General features: G+C 44.5%; 1 protein-coding gene across 1 annotated transcript in view; it reads right to left on the reverse strand.

The window, feature by feature from the left end:
- Positions 1-18521, reverse strand: part of Frmpd3 (FERM and PDZ domain containing 3) — a 105978-nt gene that overhangs the window by 38735 nt on the left and 48722 nt on the right. The window contains exons 7-12 of the mRNA XM_023702725.1: positions 18237-18368; positions 15912-16031; positions 8783-8919; positions 8170-8296; positions 5818-5907; positions 3520-3699 (exon numbers count right to left, since the gene is read on the reverse strand). Coding sequence (XP_023558493.1) covers positions 3520-3699; positions 5818-5907; positions 8170-8296; positions 8783-8919; positions 15912-16031; positions 18237-18368 — 786 coding nt within the window. The remainder of the gene's footprint in view (positions 1-3519; positions 3700-5817; positions 5908-8169; positions 8297-8782; positions 8920-15911; positions 16032-18236; positions 18369-18521) is intronic.

Here is an 18521-nt window from a genome sequence, read left to right on the forward strand (position 1 = left end):
TAATGGTGTTTGTAAATAGGATCTCAAGTCCGCATCTTGTACAGCAATTAACCACTAAGAAGAATATATGCAGTATATTATTTGTTGAAACTGTACTTCCGATTTGATTTGAAACTGTCTCATTGCTATCTGTTTATCAATAAAATTTTGAAAAAAAAATATAGTACATGACTACTTACTACTTGAAAGAATCTCATGGTGTATTAATTTTCTGTTGCTGTTGTAGCAAAAGCTCAGTGCTATTCTCTCACAGCTCTGGAGGTTAGAGGTCTAACACAAGTCTCATTGGGTTAAAATCAAGTGTAAGCCTATTTGCATACTGTTTGGATGTTAGAATCTGTTTCTTTAACTTTTCTGGGCTTCTGAGGCTGCCCGTACACCTTGGTTTATGGTCCCCTTCTGCACCATCAAGGTTGGCAAGGTTGGGCAGCATACTCAAAAGACATCTCTCTGACCTTCTCTTTAGCTTCTCTCTTCTACTTAGAAGTAGCCTTGTAATTATACTGTTTCTACCTGGATAATTCAGGCTAAAGCCTTATTTTAAGGTCAGTTGATTAGAAATCTTAGTGCTACCTGCAACTCTAATTTCCTTCTGCTATACAACACTGCTGTATTCACAGGCTCTGGGGACTAGGGCACAGACATCTTTGTGGGCCAGTACTCTGCCTCACACAAAGTAAATTTCATTACAAAATATAAAAATTCTGACAAAGTGTATAATTGTCCTATGGTTTTTAATATGCATTTGTCAGTTACAATAGGGTACATGCAGACCATCTATCACTCACCAACTGCATATCTGAACACTTGTCCCATCTCCCTAACCATTCACTGTTCCCGCTTGTGAAGGGCAACCTTTTAGCCTCATCCAACCACCTTCTGTTCACCCCATGATGTCGTCTCACGTAACCACGCACTTATGATTTGGTGTGGTGCTGTGCATGTTGACCTATTCCTCAGTGTGCTTAGGCCCTGTGCAGTAAGCAATGGTTAGGTGTAATACAATAGTGCATTGTATGTGCAAGACAAGTGTGGCAGGAGGATATGCATGCACATCTTATGAGTCAACATGCTTTTACATGTGCTCCTCCTTACCACTGTGCTCTGCAGCTCAGGCCTTCCCTTATCACTTCCCCTGTAGACTGGCTCCACAATCTCCTCTTTGCTTCCCTGGTGTTACTTAAACCTTGCTCCTGCTCTTCTTGCACCCTGGTCCAAATCAGTTTCCATTCTTTCACTCCTCTGCTCAGAGACCCATAGTAGATTCCCGCTGTCCTTCCACGTTGAATCCAAATGCCTTGGACTGGCTTTTGAGGCTTTTAACCACCCTGCTCTGCCCACTCCCATTCTCTCCGATCCCTTTTCTCAACATATTCCTTTCCAGCCAAGCAACTGGGTTTATCAATCTGTGCATATGGCTTGCTTATTTCCCTGCGTGCTCCTTGTCTCTGAACACACCTCACTTCTCTTTGCTAATTCATACCTATCACCTCAAGATCCAGCTTAAAACACCCTCTTGTAGGAAACCAGTCTGGTTAACTCCTTCCTGTTCTTTTAGTCCATGTCCCATGCCACACTCACTAAGTTACCTGGACCGGCTTCCTGTCTTAACATCCTCTTGCCTCAGCCTCCTAAGTAGCTGAGATTACAGGCATGTACCACCATACCTGACTTTCATTTAATTTAATTAGAAAACTACCTTTTGAAATAGGTGCTCCATTTTGTAGTTGAGAGAATCAAAAAGGTCCAGAGGTTAAGAGTTTCTGAAGGCTATACAACCAGGAAAGAGAAGAGCTGGGATTTGAACCTGATTTGTGTCTTATTCCAAAGTTCTATACAGGGCCAATGAGATGGCTCAGTAGAATAAGTGCAAGGGCCTGAGTTCAATTCCCGGTTCCACCAAAAGAACAAGCAAATCAATCTGAAGAATTGCAATAACAGAAAATTGTTCAGAACCCAAAGCTCTATACATGTCCCAAAGTTGTGTTTCTAAAGGATGTCATGAATCTTCCTAAGTATAAACTCCCCAATAAGAGTACAACTTCTCAAGCTGGGCACAGAGCTCAGTAGTAGGGTAGTGCCTAGCATGCACGAGGCTCCAGGGTTCCACTCCTAGCAGCTAAAAGAAAATGGGGTTGTATAGGAGCATTGATACCCACAACTGTGGTTGAAGCACTTCTACAAATAATACCACCCATCCCTGCTACACCTGTTTCCTCCCAGACCTCTGGGCATACAGGTCTCAAACCCATGTACTCTTTAACTGATTTCACTACAATAACACCTAAGAAACTGAAAAAAAAGAAATCTTGCTGACCACCCAGGCTGCACCTTTGATCAATGAAATCATTTCTGGAAGTAGTACCCAGGCTTCTGTATGTTTTAAAATCTCAAGGCAATTCTCTTGTGCAGCCACCACGGAAAATCACTAGTAGAACATGAGAAGCAGACTAAGTTGGAAAACTTTCTCCTTTTTCAAGTCCTTTCATTTCTCGGGATGCCACACCTTCCCTGCAGACCCTGCCTTTCCTTCCTGCTGTCCACTGTGCTTTTTACCTAGCAACATCTGAGGAGGGCAGCAGCCATTGGTTGAGGAAGAGGTCACAAGCCAATTAAACATCAGCACTGGTGAGTTCTTAAACCAATGGGAATCACAGGTGGAAAATTAACATATTAAAGCTTCCTGAGTTTTACAAAGACCAAACTAAAGTAAATTTGCTCTTTTAGAAACAGCAAACACTTCACCTCTTAATCCGCTAAGGACACATTTCCCTGGAAAATCCTTTAAGAAGGGAAAATTGCCCCTCCGCTAAGTGTCTCAGCCAGCTGGCAGGCAGGGCACCCTCCACCCCAAGCTGGTCACCGGATTCAAACCCGAGAGCTCTGAAGAGGGTGGTGGACTGCCACTGCCAGGGTCAGCACACTGGATGACAGCTGCTTGCCAAGGCCCTGATTTGTGGCAAGGATTCGAGGTTCTGGAAGTGCCAGGCTCTGGGTGGTGAAATACGGATGTAACTGCCGGCTTTCCCTTCCCCCGGGCCCCTAGCCTCTGCCCACGTGCTTAGACACCCCTCTCTTCCGTGATTCAAAATGGGTGCTTCCCAACTGGTGTGCCTAAGGAATGAAGCAAGATGAGCCAAAATATTCATTTCATCAGCTTCTGACAAAGCCAGGAGGGCCTGGGGTGGCTAGAGTCTCTGTGGCCCTTCTGTTTAGCTCAAAGTTCCATGCAAATATGATTTTTCTATGTGGGCTGCAACCTGAAAATGATTCGGAAGTAATGGCTGAGGGGTGGCGAGGATTGCTTCAACTTCTCTCCCTGTGGAGAACTGATTGGGGTTGACATGACTTCCTAGCCTCAGAAAAGAAAGAAAGATGAAGTCAAGGTGGCCCACGGTCAGAATCACTCCACTCACTAAGCCTCACTCCACAAACTCAAGCTGTCTTTCTGAAGTTGACTTCTTGCTCCATCCCAAGGCCTGTGCCTGGAGAGAAGCAGTTCCTCAAGGCAGGGCTTACCTTGGCGTCCATGATGCTGGTCTCCACACGGGCCACACTCTGGTTCTCCCGGAACAGCTGGATCTTGCTGATCTTGCTGAACTCGGACAGCACAGTGGTGAGATTGGTTTTGAGATCAATAACATGGCTGATGCCATGACGGGGTCCCACCAGGAGAGTGGTGGCTGACTGCTTTTCATCCTGGTCCCCAAGCAGGGCAAGCAGCATTCACAGAGAGGAGGGGGAGGAGGTGGGGATAGGAGACAGGAAGAGGGAAATAGAGAATATCCATTGGACCAGTTCTTCAAGGTTTGGGGCAATGGAAATATCTGGGTCTCAGTGGCAGGGCCAGAGGCCAAGCTTGAGGGCAAAATGGGCTGGAACCACTCTGTTCCAAGTTAGGGCCCCAGACCATTGATCTACCAATACAGGCCCAGCAGCAGTTAAATGGGCAGTAGCAAGCCAGCTCTAAGAGTACAATAAAGTACGTGAGGATCCTTTTGCTGCCTTTGGAGAGCCTTGCCCTAGCAAACCTAGGTTGCTGCAGTGCATTCAAGGTGGCTGTGCAGTGCTCTGCCAGACCAGGCAGCATGTGGTCTGGTCTTTATTCCCTACCCCCACCCCATAGCTACTCAGACTTGCACTTATCCGATGCCAAAAGCTATTCTGACAAAATAACTCTGCCTATGGTGTTAAGGGTTGATTGGGTACTTAATGGAGATCTCCTCCTTAAGAGGATTTTTACCTTTTAATAAACATTCCAGCAGTCTTAACCCAAAAGAATGGCCAAGCGGAATTGCAGCAGTGGCAAGTGGATGGAAGAGAGGGCTTGAGGGGTGTAGGCAGAGGACAGCTTTTGGTGTTTTGCGAATACCAGTATGTAAATGACTGCCTCTAGTTCTGCTGGACTGCATTTCCTTAAACCATCCTGACAGACTCCTTGGAGGCGTCAAGCTTGAAGCCTCAAGGGGGCCCATTTCCTACCATTAGCATCACCCCCAGGAACTTCTTGTGTTTGCCTCTAGGTACTTTGATAAGTGGCTTTCCTTTAGTGCACCCTGCCAGCATGACAGTGTGCTCCCTAGAGCACGACAAGTACCTGGAGCTAATCAGCAAGATGATTTGAATTTCCTTTCACCAGGGTCAATCAGCCTGGGGCACAGTATTCCGAAGGCTGCTTTGGCTTGCCTCAGACAACTGCTGTTGCAGGGGAGGCCAAGGGTGGCCGGGTGTAGCATGAAAACTCCTGAAACCTGGGCTACGGGGCTGCAGAAGTGAGTGTGTGTGAGGGCAGTGAAATGGAGCAGGGATTGGCAAGCTATGGCCCTGGGGCCAAATCCAACCCACCACCTGTTTTTGTATGGCTCAAGAGCTAAGAATGTTTTTCCTTTTTTTTTTACATTTTTAAATGGTTGGAGAGAAATCAAAAGAGCCATATATTGTGGCATGTGCAAATTATATGAAATTCAAATTTCTGTATCCCTGAATAGTTGCTGGCACACTGCAAAGCCTGTTTGTTAATGCATTGTCTCCGCTCGCTTTCCCACTAAGTAATGCAGGGCTGAGTAGCTGCCACAGAGATCTGTTTGGCCCACCTGCAAAAGCTTAAAATGTTTATTATATGGCTCTTTACAGAGAAAGTTTGCCAACCACTGAAGTAGATGAAGGGGGACACAAAAGGGTTTTATAAAAGCGTACTGAAAACAAATATAGCTGGCCGTCAGAAGTCATGAGAGAGTTGTTCTGGGACCCACTTGCAAAAGTGGTACCTACAAAATCCAGGTACTCCTGTCCCTTATATAAAATGGTATAACATTTGAGTCACCAGTGTGCATCCTCCATATATTTTGTTTCTTTATTTGCAGTACTGGAATTGAACCCATGGCCTTGGTGCTGCTAGGCTGGCAGTCTACCACAGAGCTACATTCCCTAAAGAAGGTCTCACTAAGGTGCCCATGTTCTGGAACTTGTGATCCTCTTGCCTCAGCTTCCTAAATACCCTAGATTACAAGTGGGTACCACCAGGCCAGCTGTTTCACATACATTTGAAATCATCTCTAGATTACTTATAATACCTAATACAATGTAAATGCTGTGTAAATAGTTGTTCTGTTGTATTGCTTGGGGAAGAATGACAAGAAAAAGCTCTGTACAGTTCAAATTGCCATGATATTTTCTTTGAATGTTTTTGATCCACAGTTGGCTGAATCCATGGAGTATGAACCCTAGAATACAGAGGGCCAACTGTATTTGCCTCCTTCCAAAGTTAACAAAAGGTTGACTTCCCTCCCCCATCTGCCTCCCACTGCCCCCACTGACCAGGCCCACAGTGTTGAACAAGACGCCTGTGAAGGTCGGAAGTTCATTCAGAATTCGAAGGTACTGGAGCTTTGCCTGGACTGCAGAACCCTGTGAAAACAATCCAGCCCAAAATATGAGAAGCCAAGGGACACAGGAAAACGCAAACCCATGTTCTCAAAGAGGAGTCTCAATATCCTGGAACAGATCTGTGTCATAAAGCTACCCTGTGCGAACCCGCGGAGGGGCTGGGCCAAATGCGGGAAGGTTCCAGTCGGGACAGCTCTCACCTCTAGCGCCCCTCCCTTTCTAAACTCTCCTCCAACCTCCTGATGTGCACTGCTAAGGCAGTCAGAGGACTCTCTTTGTTCATGGGTTAATTCCAAAAAAAGTGTCCCCTAACTCTGACCTAAATTTGTGTTACTCTTGTGATACCTCAGCTCCTTGCTGCTACCCAAACTGCCAGCCATCTTGCAGCTGGTGGGGGAATGTCTCACTCTAAGTCCCAAGGTTGGTCTTCATTGGGCCTTCCTTGTTTCTATCAGCATCTTGGGAACAACTAGTCAGGCACCTAGGGGAGACACTATACTCTTCGTTCCTCCTGTCATCTGACGCCACTAGGCACCCAGTGTTTTTTTTATGGCTGTCTCAGCCTTCCCTAAGGGCGGGGCTGACACAGCATGTGATGCAGGGGATTGAACTTCAGTCCCTGCGCATTTGCCTAAGCTTGCCTAAGCAGGCACTTTAGACCACTGAGCTATCCCCCTGGCCCAGGCACCCAGTTATCTCGGTTCTACACCCTCACTCTCTCCAACCTATTCACTCCTCTTCTTTATCATTGCTTTGGACATTTCCACCTGCGTCAGGGTGATGGCTGAGTTACCATCAGTATTGACATTCCCTTCCCTCAACTGCTTCCATGTACCATTAAAGGAAGCTTCCTAAAACACAGTAAGTTTAATCACACTGGCTTCCTGCTTAAATTCTTTGATGGTTCTCTGCTGCCTACAGGATGAAGTATAACCTATTTCCAGGAAACACAAGGCTGTTCATCAACTGGCTCCTGCCAAGCCAGCCTCTCCTCACCCTGGCCCATTTTCCTGCCCTTTCCCCCATTCCCTTACACATCTCTTGTGTACTTGCATAGTCTAAACTATTTGCATTTCTTTCCTTATACCATGGTCTCTCTTATTTCTGGGCTTTTGTTGCAGATGGATCTCCCTGCTTAAGAAAGTCTTTCTGGGGGGCTGGGGAGATGGCTCAGTGGAATAAGTGCTTCTCTGGCAAGTGCAAAGGCCTGAGTTCAATCCCCGGTTCCGACAAAAAAAAAAGTCTTTCTCCCATGACCCACTCTCATCAACAACTCATCTAGGCAGACTCTTATCTGTCCCTCAAAACCCAGCTCTGGCACCAAAAGCAACAACTTGTGGCCTTTTCCTCCTTTTCAGTGTCCCTCTGATTCCAGAGCACATACGTCTGCAGCACTGTGTTGTGACTTCTTACTCTGTTTTCCCACTAGACTGTGTCAGGGCTTGAGAGCCAAGACTGGGTCTTCATCTTTGTATCTTCAGACACAATGCTGGGTTGCCTCCAAAACAATGTTAGCTGGGGACACAGCAATAAGCACTGTTGTCCTCAGCAAAGAAAGAAAGAATCTGATCAAATATGCACAGCAAGGTGGAAATGGCTTAACTTTCTGAGGAGATTCACATTTTAAAAGAGAAGCTAGTTGGAAATGCAAGAAATCTAGAATGGGTGGAATATATGGGGTGCTGATTGTAGTAGCTTTCATCACTCTTCTGCTTTTTGTGCAAGAGGCACAAGCACAGGGAGCGTTAGAAGCCTAAGAAGGAACTGCAGAGCTAGCGGAGGCAGGAAGAGAGGTCCCTCAGGGGCATGGTGTGTGCCAGTATAGCAGTGGCCTGAGCACTCACACACTTGCCCAGTGACTTCTAATCCAGGTTAGATTTTCGTTATGCACAAACCCATCCTCAGATTAGCATTTTATCTCTCAGAATTCTACATACAGGACTGGGGGACAGAGCAGTTATTTCCATGGAAAGCAGTGCCTGCAAGGTTCAGTGCTTTTTCATGATCAGCACTACTTGCAAAAGGGCCAAGAATGACCTCTGGAATTTGGCCCCCTTATCTTTGAGCACTGGGGGATCTCTTAGTGACATGTCACTGAGCTATTGCTGGCTGGGAGAGGCTCAGGCTGGTGAAACATGCCTCTTGCTAATTGTTCCCATACATGGCCAAGCTGGGTGTGTACCTGAGTCAGAGAGAGTGGTGGGGACCCCAAGAAGAACCACCCAGAAAGCCGCTTAGGCCTCAAGGGCCTGAGTATAGTACCCCATGGCTTCTTCTGGGTACCTTGGTGCCACTAGAAGGATGTGTTTGGTGAGCCTTCAGCTGCTGAGAGAGAGATTTCCGAAGGTTCTTCTCTTTGATGCCTTGCAGGAGGGAGGGAGGAAGAAAGGGTTCCAGGCCCCACTCCTTCCTAGAATCAGAAGAAAAGTAAGAGATTAGTGAGAGAGATAAAGTGCAGCAGCGATAGTAAGATAAGACAGAAACTGACTGGGTCTAAGAGGCAGAGATGGAGGAAGAGAGATTGGAATAAGGATTTTTTTTTGGCTCTGAATGCCTTCAGGGCAGGTTTGGCTGGCTTGAGTTGTGGGGATCAAACCACAGCAACCTGAGCCTGACTGCTTTGTTGAAGCAGCCACTTAAAGAACTAAGCTAAGGGGCAGGCCCCCAGGAAGAGAGATTGGGAGAAAGAAGAAGCAAGGGAGCAAGTGGACACTAGTGACAGTCCCCTAACAGAAGCCATTGCTCTCTAGAGCATCATGATTTAGGTGTGAGGAGCTCTGACTCTTACCCCCATTGCATGCCCTACATTCCTGAAAAGTACAGCAGTGCTTAGCCACTATGACTTCTCCCTACACAGCTATCTGCTCCCATCCCAAAGGGCCCCAGGACAACTCACTCCACATTCTTGAGTGAGATCTTCTGGCTAGGCCGGGTGGCTGAGACTGTGATATAGATGTGGAGGGCAGCCAGGCCCAAAAGCATCTCTGGCTTGGGGTCCATTCCAAAGCGTTCTCGAATAACATCATTCCGACTCTGTGAGAGAGGGCAGCCCAAACCCATCATTAAAGGAGAATTCCCTCTCCCCCCTCACCCGGCCATGTACTCCCTTATATCTCAGAAAAGAATCATGATGTCAGTAAGGTGTGATGGGGGAAGGAGGTGTTGCCCCCGGGGAAGAGCCAACAGAAGGCTTTCAGGTTACAGAAATGCTATTTGCCACACTGGGAGGTACAGGCTAGTCTACTGGTTAGAATATTTCTTCTCAGAGACAAGGGCACTAATGGCAAGGCACAAGTGGGAAACAATTCCGTTCACTGCACAAGTCAGACATGGCATCACCTCCTCCTTTCTTCCTGTTACAGAGAGCCTCCTGTGTTCTCGCAAGGGCCTATATTTACTCCCCTACTCAAACAAGGCTCTTCTACAAGTTCAGATGGGAGCACAGGGAGACACTGGAAGCGATTCTCCACATGGCTCTGACCCAGAACCCCAGGGTGATGGGTGGATTGCAGGGATGTGGTAGATACTCTGTTCTTTGGGGTCTCAAGGACAGAACACCAAGTCATTCTTCCCTATGCTGGCCTAGAGGGCATTCCCTGGAGCTGCTGGCCTAGTAGATGATAATCCCAAACTGTCAAAGCAGATCCCAGCTATGGATGACATCTGCCTCAGAATAGTTGCCTAGTTAGTTGATGGGGAGCCAAGATGGGCTAAGGGACTAGGGAGCCACTGTGGTGTCACTGCAGCATGGGGAAGGGTAGAAAAGAAATACTTTGGCCATCACCATCTATGTAGGAAATCCAATGGAATTCACCAAGCAAAGACAAAATAAAAAACTACTAGAACTAAAAAGTGAATATAGTGAGATTGAAGAAGAAAAGATTACCATATAAAAACCAATTGTATTTATATATGCTAGCCCCAAACATATTGAAAGTGAAATTAAAATTCACAATCCTTAGCTGCACCTTGTGACCAGGTTTGTAATCCCTGTACCCTGGGAGGCTGAGGCAGGAAGATTACAAGTTTGAGTCCATCTTGGGCAACTTTAGTGACTTAGTGAGCTCCTGTCTCAAAATTAAAAATTAGAAAATGACAGCTGTAGATACAGCTCAGTGCAAAGTCCTAGGTTCAATCCTCAGTACCACTATCATCACCACTACCACAACAAAAAAGCAAACCAAAACAACAAGAAATAGCTTATAACGGCATGAAAAATGTGAAACAGGGATAAATCTGACAAAATATGTTAAAGACTTGTACACTGAAAGCTATAAAATGCTACAGGGAAAAATAAAAGGAGATGCAGTTCAATGTAGAAATGCTGTGTTCATGAGTTGGAACACTCGATATTGTTAAGATATCAGTTCTCCTCCAACCAAGCTGTAGATTCACTACAATCCAGTGCAAATCTCACTAGATGTATGTATGTATGTATGTATGTATGTATGTATGTATTTACTTACTTACTTACTTACTTATGGGGATTTTCTTTCTTTCTTTTTTGTTTGTTTGTTTTTGTCTTTTTGAAACAGGGTCTCACTATGCAATTCAGGTTGGCCTTGGGTTCACTTTGTAACCCAGGGTGGTCTTAAACATGAAATGATCCTCTTGTCTCTGGGGTTTCAAACCAGGGCCTTGACACTGAGCTATGCCCCAATCCATAATTAATATATATATATATATATATATTTTTTTTTTTTTTTTGAGAGAGAGACTAAGTTGCCTAGGCTGGGCTCAAATCTGTGATCCTTCTGCTTCAGGCTCCCACAGTGCTTGGATTATACATGACTGTACTGTCAGACTTGGCTCACATTGGGTTTGTAGTAGAAATGACTGATTCTAAAATTCACATGAAAATGAAAAGGACCTACATGAGCTAAAACAACTTTGGAAAGAAAGAACAGAGTTGGATAACAAATACTACTTAATTTTAAGACTTATAGGCTGGCATGATGGCACATGCCTATAGTCCTAGTACTCAGGAAGCTGAGTCAGGAGGGTTGCCATGAGTTCAAGGCTAGTCTGGGTTACATAATGAGTTCAAGGCCACCCTGAAATACACAGTGAAATCCTGTCTAAAAAAGAGAAGAAAAAAAGTATTTATTTTAAAGCTACAGTAACCAAAAGACTGTGATGTTGGGATAAGGATAGATAAATAGAACAATAAAACAAATGGAGAGTTCAGAAATAGAAATAGAGCCACACACACACAGGCAACTGAATTTTTGTGTGTGATACTGGGGATTGAACCCAGGACCTTTGCACTGAGGTATATCCCTAGACCACTGTCATTTTTATTTTGAGACAAGATCTCACTAAATTGCTAAGTTGCCCAGGCTGGGCTTGAATTTGTGATCCCCTTGCCTTAACCTCCCAGAATGCTAGGATTATAGGCATGTACCACAACACCCAGCCTAGACAAGTGATTTTTGACAAATGTACAAAGGCAATTCAGTGGAAAAAAAGACTTTTTTTTTGTCTTTTTGAGACAGGATCTCTCTATGCAGCCCAGGCTGGCCTTGAGATCACATTGTAGAACTTGCAATGATCCTTCTGCTTCAGCCTCCTGAGTGCTGGGATTACAAGCATGCACTACCACATGTGGCTGAAAAAGGACATTCTTTTCAACAAATGGTGTTGGAATAATTGTCTGTCTGTATGCCAACACATGTGCATGTGTATCATGCACACACACATTTTGATGTATATCTTGCACCACATATGAAAATCAATATAGATCATAGACCTAAATGTAAAATCTAAAATAATAAAAATTCTGGGAAAAACAGAAGATCCTTATGACCTTGAGTTAGAAGTAGATTTTTTAGATATGATATCAATAGCACTGTCTATAAAAGAACAAATTAACAAACTGGACTTCATCAGAATTCAAACAACTGCTCTGTGAAAGACACTGTTTATAGACTGCGAAAATCATTACAAATTACATAGCCAACAAATGACTTGTTTCCACAATACATAAAGAACTCTCAAAACCCGATAATAAGAGAACAAACAACCCAATAAAAAAGCAGGCAAATGATTTAGACAGACATTTTACTAAAGAAGATGTACAATAGCAAGTGATCATATGAAAATTTGCTCAACATCATTAGTGAAATGCAAATGGAAACCATAATGCTACTATACACTATTAGAATGATTGAAGTAAACAATATGTAATAGTATCACTAAATGTGGACAAGAATGTGGAGAAACTGGAACTCTCATACATGACTGGTGGGAATGTAAGATGGTACAACCACTTGCAAAATAGTATTGAATTTTCTTTAAAAGAAACTAAAGAAAGATATATCTATTGCATGGTCAAACTATTCCATTACTGGATATTTACCCAAGAGGAAAGAAAACATGTCCATACAAAGACTGTACATGAATGTTCATCATAGAAGCTTTATTTGCAACAGCCAATATCTTGGAGATGCCCCAAATGCCCATCAATAGGTATAATAAATTCTAGTACATCTATACCATGGAATACTGCTTGACAATAAAAACAAATTAATTATTAATACATGCAACATCATGGGCCGATCTCAAAATGATTATGCTGAGCAAAATAAGCCAGACCAAAATAAGTCTGCACACTATATAATTCGATTCATGTAAACTCTAGAAAATAAGAACAAATCTATAGTGACAGAAGGCAGGTTACTGATTGCCTAGTGCTCGGGGGATGAATACAAAGGGGCTGAGTAAACTTTTCAAAATACTGGATATGTTCAATATTTGGACTGTGGTGATAGCTTCACACATACAAAAATATATACTGTACATTGTATTTGATTGTTTGCTGAGACAGGGGACAGGGTCTCACTACACAGCTCTGGCTGACCTTAAACTCACTGTGTAGCCCAGGTTGGCCTGGAACTCAAGGTGATCCTCCTGCCTCAGCCTCCTAAGTACTGGGATTTCAGGTGTGTGCCACCACACCCAGCTGTACTGTACATTTTATATGCGTGTAGTTTTTTGTGTTAGTGAGGCCTCAATAAAACTGTGAAATATAAAAAAGAAGAGATATAGCTGAAGTCCATATTATCACTAAGGGAGGAAAAAGTAGATGTGATCTTGCCACCAAATTCCAAAATGAGGCTAACCACACCACTGAAGCTTGAGTGAGGAAACAGGGCAGGCAAATGAGAACTAAACTTCAAAAATTTATACAGCAACTACACAGTTCACTGCCTCTTAGGGAAAGGACAGGGGGAACTGTAGGTAGGAAAAAGATAGGATGAAGGCCTTACTGAGCTTTATTCAAAATGAGGCAGCTTCCACCAGCCAGACTCTAGCATTTAGAAAGGTAGCTGGACTCTAAGGAGTTACAAAGACAAAGGCAGGTAAACTCAAGCAATTAGAAAGACAATGGCAAAGAACTCAGGACCTGGAAGTTCTCAGGTAGCAAACTAACCTAAGAATGAAAAATATTCCTTTTACTTAATTTTTAAACCTAAACTACTTGTCCTTAAAGCTCCCACCCATAAGATTTGGGGGAATACCAAGAATCAAACTCAGGACCTTGCACTTGCCAAGAAAGTGCTATGCCGTTGAGCTATATACCCAGCTCTCCACCCATAATTTTAACCTCCACCAAGGGCAGGGAAAAGGTCTGTGGCCAGAAGAAATCCAAGGTTACAAGCCAGGGGCCTATGAGGGACAGGAATCTCAATAGAAGGTGCTGCAGACAAGGGAACCACCTGCAATTTATTTGGAGTTCTCCCTACCCAGCTGGAGTAGTTGTCTGTCATCTCTCTCTTCCTCCTTCTCCACCTTCAAGTTAACTGCTTTCTGAATTTTAAACTGTGTTTTCAGTTCTTTACCCACACTGGATTTTAGCTCACCAGAGCTGCGTGCTCCAACAGAGTGGTGGTGTGTTGCACTAGAGCCATCCTTTGCTGTCCACTCCTGGACAGCACAGTGTGGCAGAGTGTGTCATGGTGTACAATGTTACTCTAAAATGTTGGTAAAGAAACTTGGACTGTGAAACGTTTCTACCACTTTGGGCTGTCTGAAAGGCCAGAGAGGACAACCATGGTGTCTCCATAGCATGTTGCCCAGACCACCATCAGAGATAGATGAAGTTTGAGGGCACTTTTCCTCATGAAATGCTGTGTTGTCTTGTGAACACCTAAAACTCAACACATCTCCAAATGAACTCATCTTCTCAACCCCATTCCACTGCTTCTCCCTAATTTGAGGAATGATATCACCTCTACCAGACACTCATAAAGTCAAAGCATATCAATGCTGTTTTTTAAATCTCTCTTGGATCCCACTCTACCCCTCCCTCACATCCTGGATTCTGACTCTCATCATTTGTCCTCTGGATACCTGCCATAGTTCCCTAGCTAGTGTGCTTCCTGGACACTGTGTGACCCTTGAAACTGCTCATCTGACCAGCACATTCTCCTTTTGTCATTTCTGTGCCCTCACCCTCCAGGAGAGTCTCTTTACTTGGGCTGTACATTAACATCACCGGAAGAACTTAGGACATGCCAGTGCTTAGGTCTTCCTTCCACAGATTTTGATTTAATTAGTCATGGGTAGGGTGAATAACATTTTCCAAGGCTTCCCAGGTAATTATTTTTTCTGTATTTAGGACAGGGTCTACAGGTTCTCACTACATAGATTGTACTTATAGTGATTCTCCTGCTTTCAGCCTGCCAAGGGCTGGGATTACAGGCGCGCCACCACGCCCAGTCTCAATCACCACCCCAGGGCACCCTGAGGGTGGGGCCGGCACAGCACACAAGGTTCGAACCAGCTGCTGTGTTCTGCCTAAGCAGGCACTTTAGTCCACTGAGCTATCAGGCTGGCCCTTTCCCAGGTAATTCTAATGTGTGGCTAGGGTTAAAAGCCAGGGTCTTAAAGCAGTTATTTCCAAAGTAGTTTGGATAACAGAATCTTGTGGAGAACTTGTTGAACTATCAGTAGGCTCCACCTCCAGAGTTTCTGATTCAGTAGGACTGGGTTGGGGTTTGAGAATTTGCATCTGTAGCAAGTTCCTGGCTGATGTTCATGCTACCAGTTCAGTGATGAGACTGTAAGAATCAATGCCCAGGGTCAGGTAGATAGCTCAGCATCATAAGCTTTTGCCTGGCAAGCACAAGGTTCCAATTTTGATCCCCAGTACAGAAGAAAAAAGAATCAATGCCCAGCCTTCATAAAACACAGCCTGTGCTTGCCATGCCCTTTATCACCTGTGTCAGGTCTCTCCAATTCATTTAACTCTGCTCCTTACATCACATCCTGTGTTGCAGTCATAAGTAATAAGTTACTCTCAGTTCTCCCATCATGCCACACTGTCTGAAGCCACCATGCCTTAGTAAACACCAAGGCTCCTTGCTTAGAGTATGGCCCTTTCATTCCTTCTCAAAACTCCCATTCATTCTCTTCAGCTAAAAGCATGCATACATCTCTTGCTCTGTGGAGCTGTCATTGTCTTTCTCCCACGCAGAGTTGGCAAACTGCTTCCTGTGTGCCCTTATCGACATTGAACCCTGTTACCAGCCTGTTTATTTATGCGTAGACAAGCTCTGATGCGCCAGGACAATTCTTTCTTTACCTCTGACTGCCAATACCTGGTGTAGGGCCTGGCCCAGAGGCAGTGCTCCATAAATATGTCTAGATGAAGTGAATTTGGAATCACCTCCTTACCGGAGCTAGTAGATATTAGAAATAGAGCCTCTTCTGAAGCTGAAGTGGGCTTGTGAAACCTTAGGATCCTGTGAAGTTTCCACAATTACCAGGTTTATATGTTCCTGAAAACTGATGAGTTCTGTGTGGACAAGTAGGGCTTTGAGCCACAGCCAGCTCAGGTCACCAGGCCAGCCAAATTGGCTATGGATTACAATGGTAGCAGAAAAAGAAAGGTCCTGCAGAGCTACCTGGAAGTTGGAAAAACTTACATAGAGACTTCGTTGCGATGGCAGAGTAGCCTGCTTACTTGTTTGTCCACTGGTCTGTCTGTCTGTCTATCTGTGTATCCCCATGCCAGACTCTACCTGGATGTATAGGTACTCGAAGGCAGCAGGATCCCGACGCAGCAGCTCCACAGGGTCTTTGGGAAAGAAGCTTATTCGGAAGAGGCATTTCATTCCATGATAGTGTGTCCGCTGAACCACCTGAGTCACGGGGATGGGACATGGGAGAGAGACATCTAGAATCAATGGCTGGAGAGGTGGGCAGTCAGCTTGGTGGGTCCTTAAAGTGGGTTTGGGGCAGAAATGTGTTCTTGCTCCCCACTCTGTCTCTCCCCTGACAGATGCATAATCAGTAATGCCTTTTTTTTTTGAGGAACCGGGGATTGAACTCAGGCCCTTGTGTTTGCCAAGCAAGAGCTTATTCTGAGCTGTCTCCCTGGCCCCTAGTAATGCCTTTTTATCCAAGGTTCCATTTTTCTTGGTTTCACTTACCTGTAGCCATCTTGACCTTAAGCTATTTAAATAGAAAATTCCAGAAATAAATCATTTGTGAGATTTATTTATTTATTTTTGGGTACTGGGACTCAAACTCAGAACCTTACAATTTCCAGGCAGGTACTTGTGCCATTGACCTATATCCCTTGCCCTAATTCCTGTGAGTTTTAATTAACTTTTACCATGAACTATTTTTATAGTTGTATCATTGCATTATTAGTTATTGTTAATCTCTTACTATTCCTAACATAAATTAAACTTTATCATAGGTATGAATGTATATGATTCAACAGGATGTATAGGGTCTAGTATGGTCTGCAATTTCAGGCATTCGTTGTGGGTCTTGGACTGTGTACCCTGTGGGCAATGGAGGACTACAGCACCTTAGGGGAATATGATGTGGAGCCAGGTCTTTTCTACCCTTGTGACTCAAAGTGACATATTTTTAAACCACAAACCCAGGATATGACCTATATGGGTCTAAGTGCCAAGACACTGGTGAAGAAGAGAGTGCTCCCTGTGAACTTTTTAGGTTCTTTTTTGCTGTGGAGCTCAGCCTCATAGTGTGCAGAGGGGCTCAATCTAAAGCACCAAAAGTTGCTAATTTGAGGCCAGAATGGAAATTCCATTTAGAGTTATAGATGAAGCAGGTTGGCAATGTACTGGCAATCACTGAAGTAGGGGAAGGGCTGTGTACAATATTCCTTTTACTTTTGTGAAAGTTTGAAAATTTTCATAATAACATTTTAAGTTGGGTGTGATGGCACACACTTGTAATTCTAGCAATTGGGAGGCTGAGGCAGGAAACATCACTGCAAGAGTTTGAGACCAGCTTAGGCCACATAGGGAGTTCAAGGCCAGCCTGAACTACATAGCAAGACCTGGCCTCAAAAAGAAAAGAAAAAGGTCCTAGATCCCATTTGGTATTGAATTATTTTTTCTTTTGGTACCAGGGATTAAACTCAGGACTTTGCACTTGCCAGGCAGGCACTTAAGCCACTGAACTATCTCCCTGATCCCTTAGATCCCATTTGGAAAAGGGACTAATTAAGGGGCCGGGGAGATGGCTCAGTGGAATATGCACTTCCCTGGCAAGCGCAAGGGCCTGAGTTCAATCCCCAGTTCCACAAAAAAAAAAAAAAAAAAAAAGGAACTAATTAGATACAAAGGGCTTCTTGAGGCGTGCAGTGGGGTGGGGCCCTTAAGCCTTCCTCCAAGCAGGATCTTCTCACCAGTGAGCTCTGGCTTACATATGACTGACAGGTGAATTTGAAGATTCTTTCTCTCCAAAAATCCTTTAATTTTTCTGTCTGATTTTTTTTTTTTTTTGAGAAAGGGTCTCACTGTGTAGCTTAGGCTGGCTTTGAGCTCATTGTGTAGCCTAGGTTGGCTTTAAACCTGTACTGGTCCTTTTACCTTGGCCTGTACCACCATGCCTGGCTCAATTTTGGATTTCATTTGGCTTCCATGTAGGCTCGGAAAATGTATTCTTTCCAGCTACCCCTCTTCAACTCTTTCCCACCTTACCTGGGAGTATTGACTGGCCCTGTTTGCCTCTCCGATACTTTTTGGAGCCCCCACCCCACCCCCCACCTGGGGAAATCCTGTCCAACCGTCTTAGCTCTCCCCAGCCTTTTCCCATATGGCATTCTGGGTACTGTGCTATCACTACTCTGTACTCTTTCTGCTAAGCAACCAAGACTAATGGTCTTCCCTCCCTCCTCAGGTCACAAAAGGCATAGCCAAAGGCCCTCTGGAGTTGGGTAGTAACAGCCTCAGGTAAGAAATGTGCCTTTTGGGAGCTGGCTGAGCACATCATCACAAACTTCTCAAATACAAAATGCCTTGGATTCTCTTCTATAGTACCGGCCACATGCAAATCTATGAAGTCAGGATAAAGGAGTTACTTACATAAGCCAGGGGTTGCTTGTCTTGGAGCAGCAGGAACTTGTGATTCTGTTCTGGCCCAGCATACTCGAGGACAAGAGCAAAGTGCTCAATATACCTTAAGGAGAGACGGTCCTGTAATGTCACCATCACATCCTATGGAAGAAAAAGAGCCTTGAATGGTGATGCTCTTGCTCTAAGCTGTTGTCAGCATCAAACACATGGGGGGGTGGGTAGAAACAAAGCACAATGGTCCTATAGAGCAGGCTGAGACACAGTCTAGATGGTGGCCCAGGCCTTGCACTCCAA

This window comes from Octodon degus, unplaced genomic scaffold (assembly GCF_000260255.1).
Source record: "Octodon degus isolate 3935 unplaced genomic scaffold, OctDeg1.0 scaffold00157, whole genome shotgun sequence".
In the NCBI taxonomy this organism is placed as follows: domain Eukaryota; kingdom Metazoa; phylum Chordata; class Mammalia; order Rodentia; family Octodontidae; genus Octodon; species Octodon degus.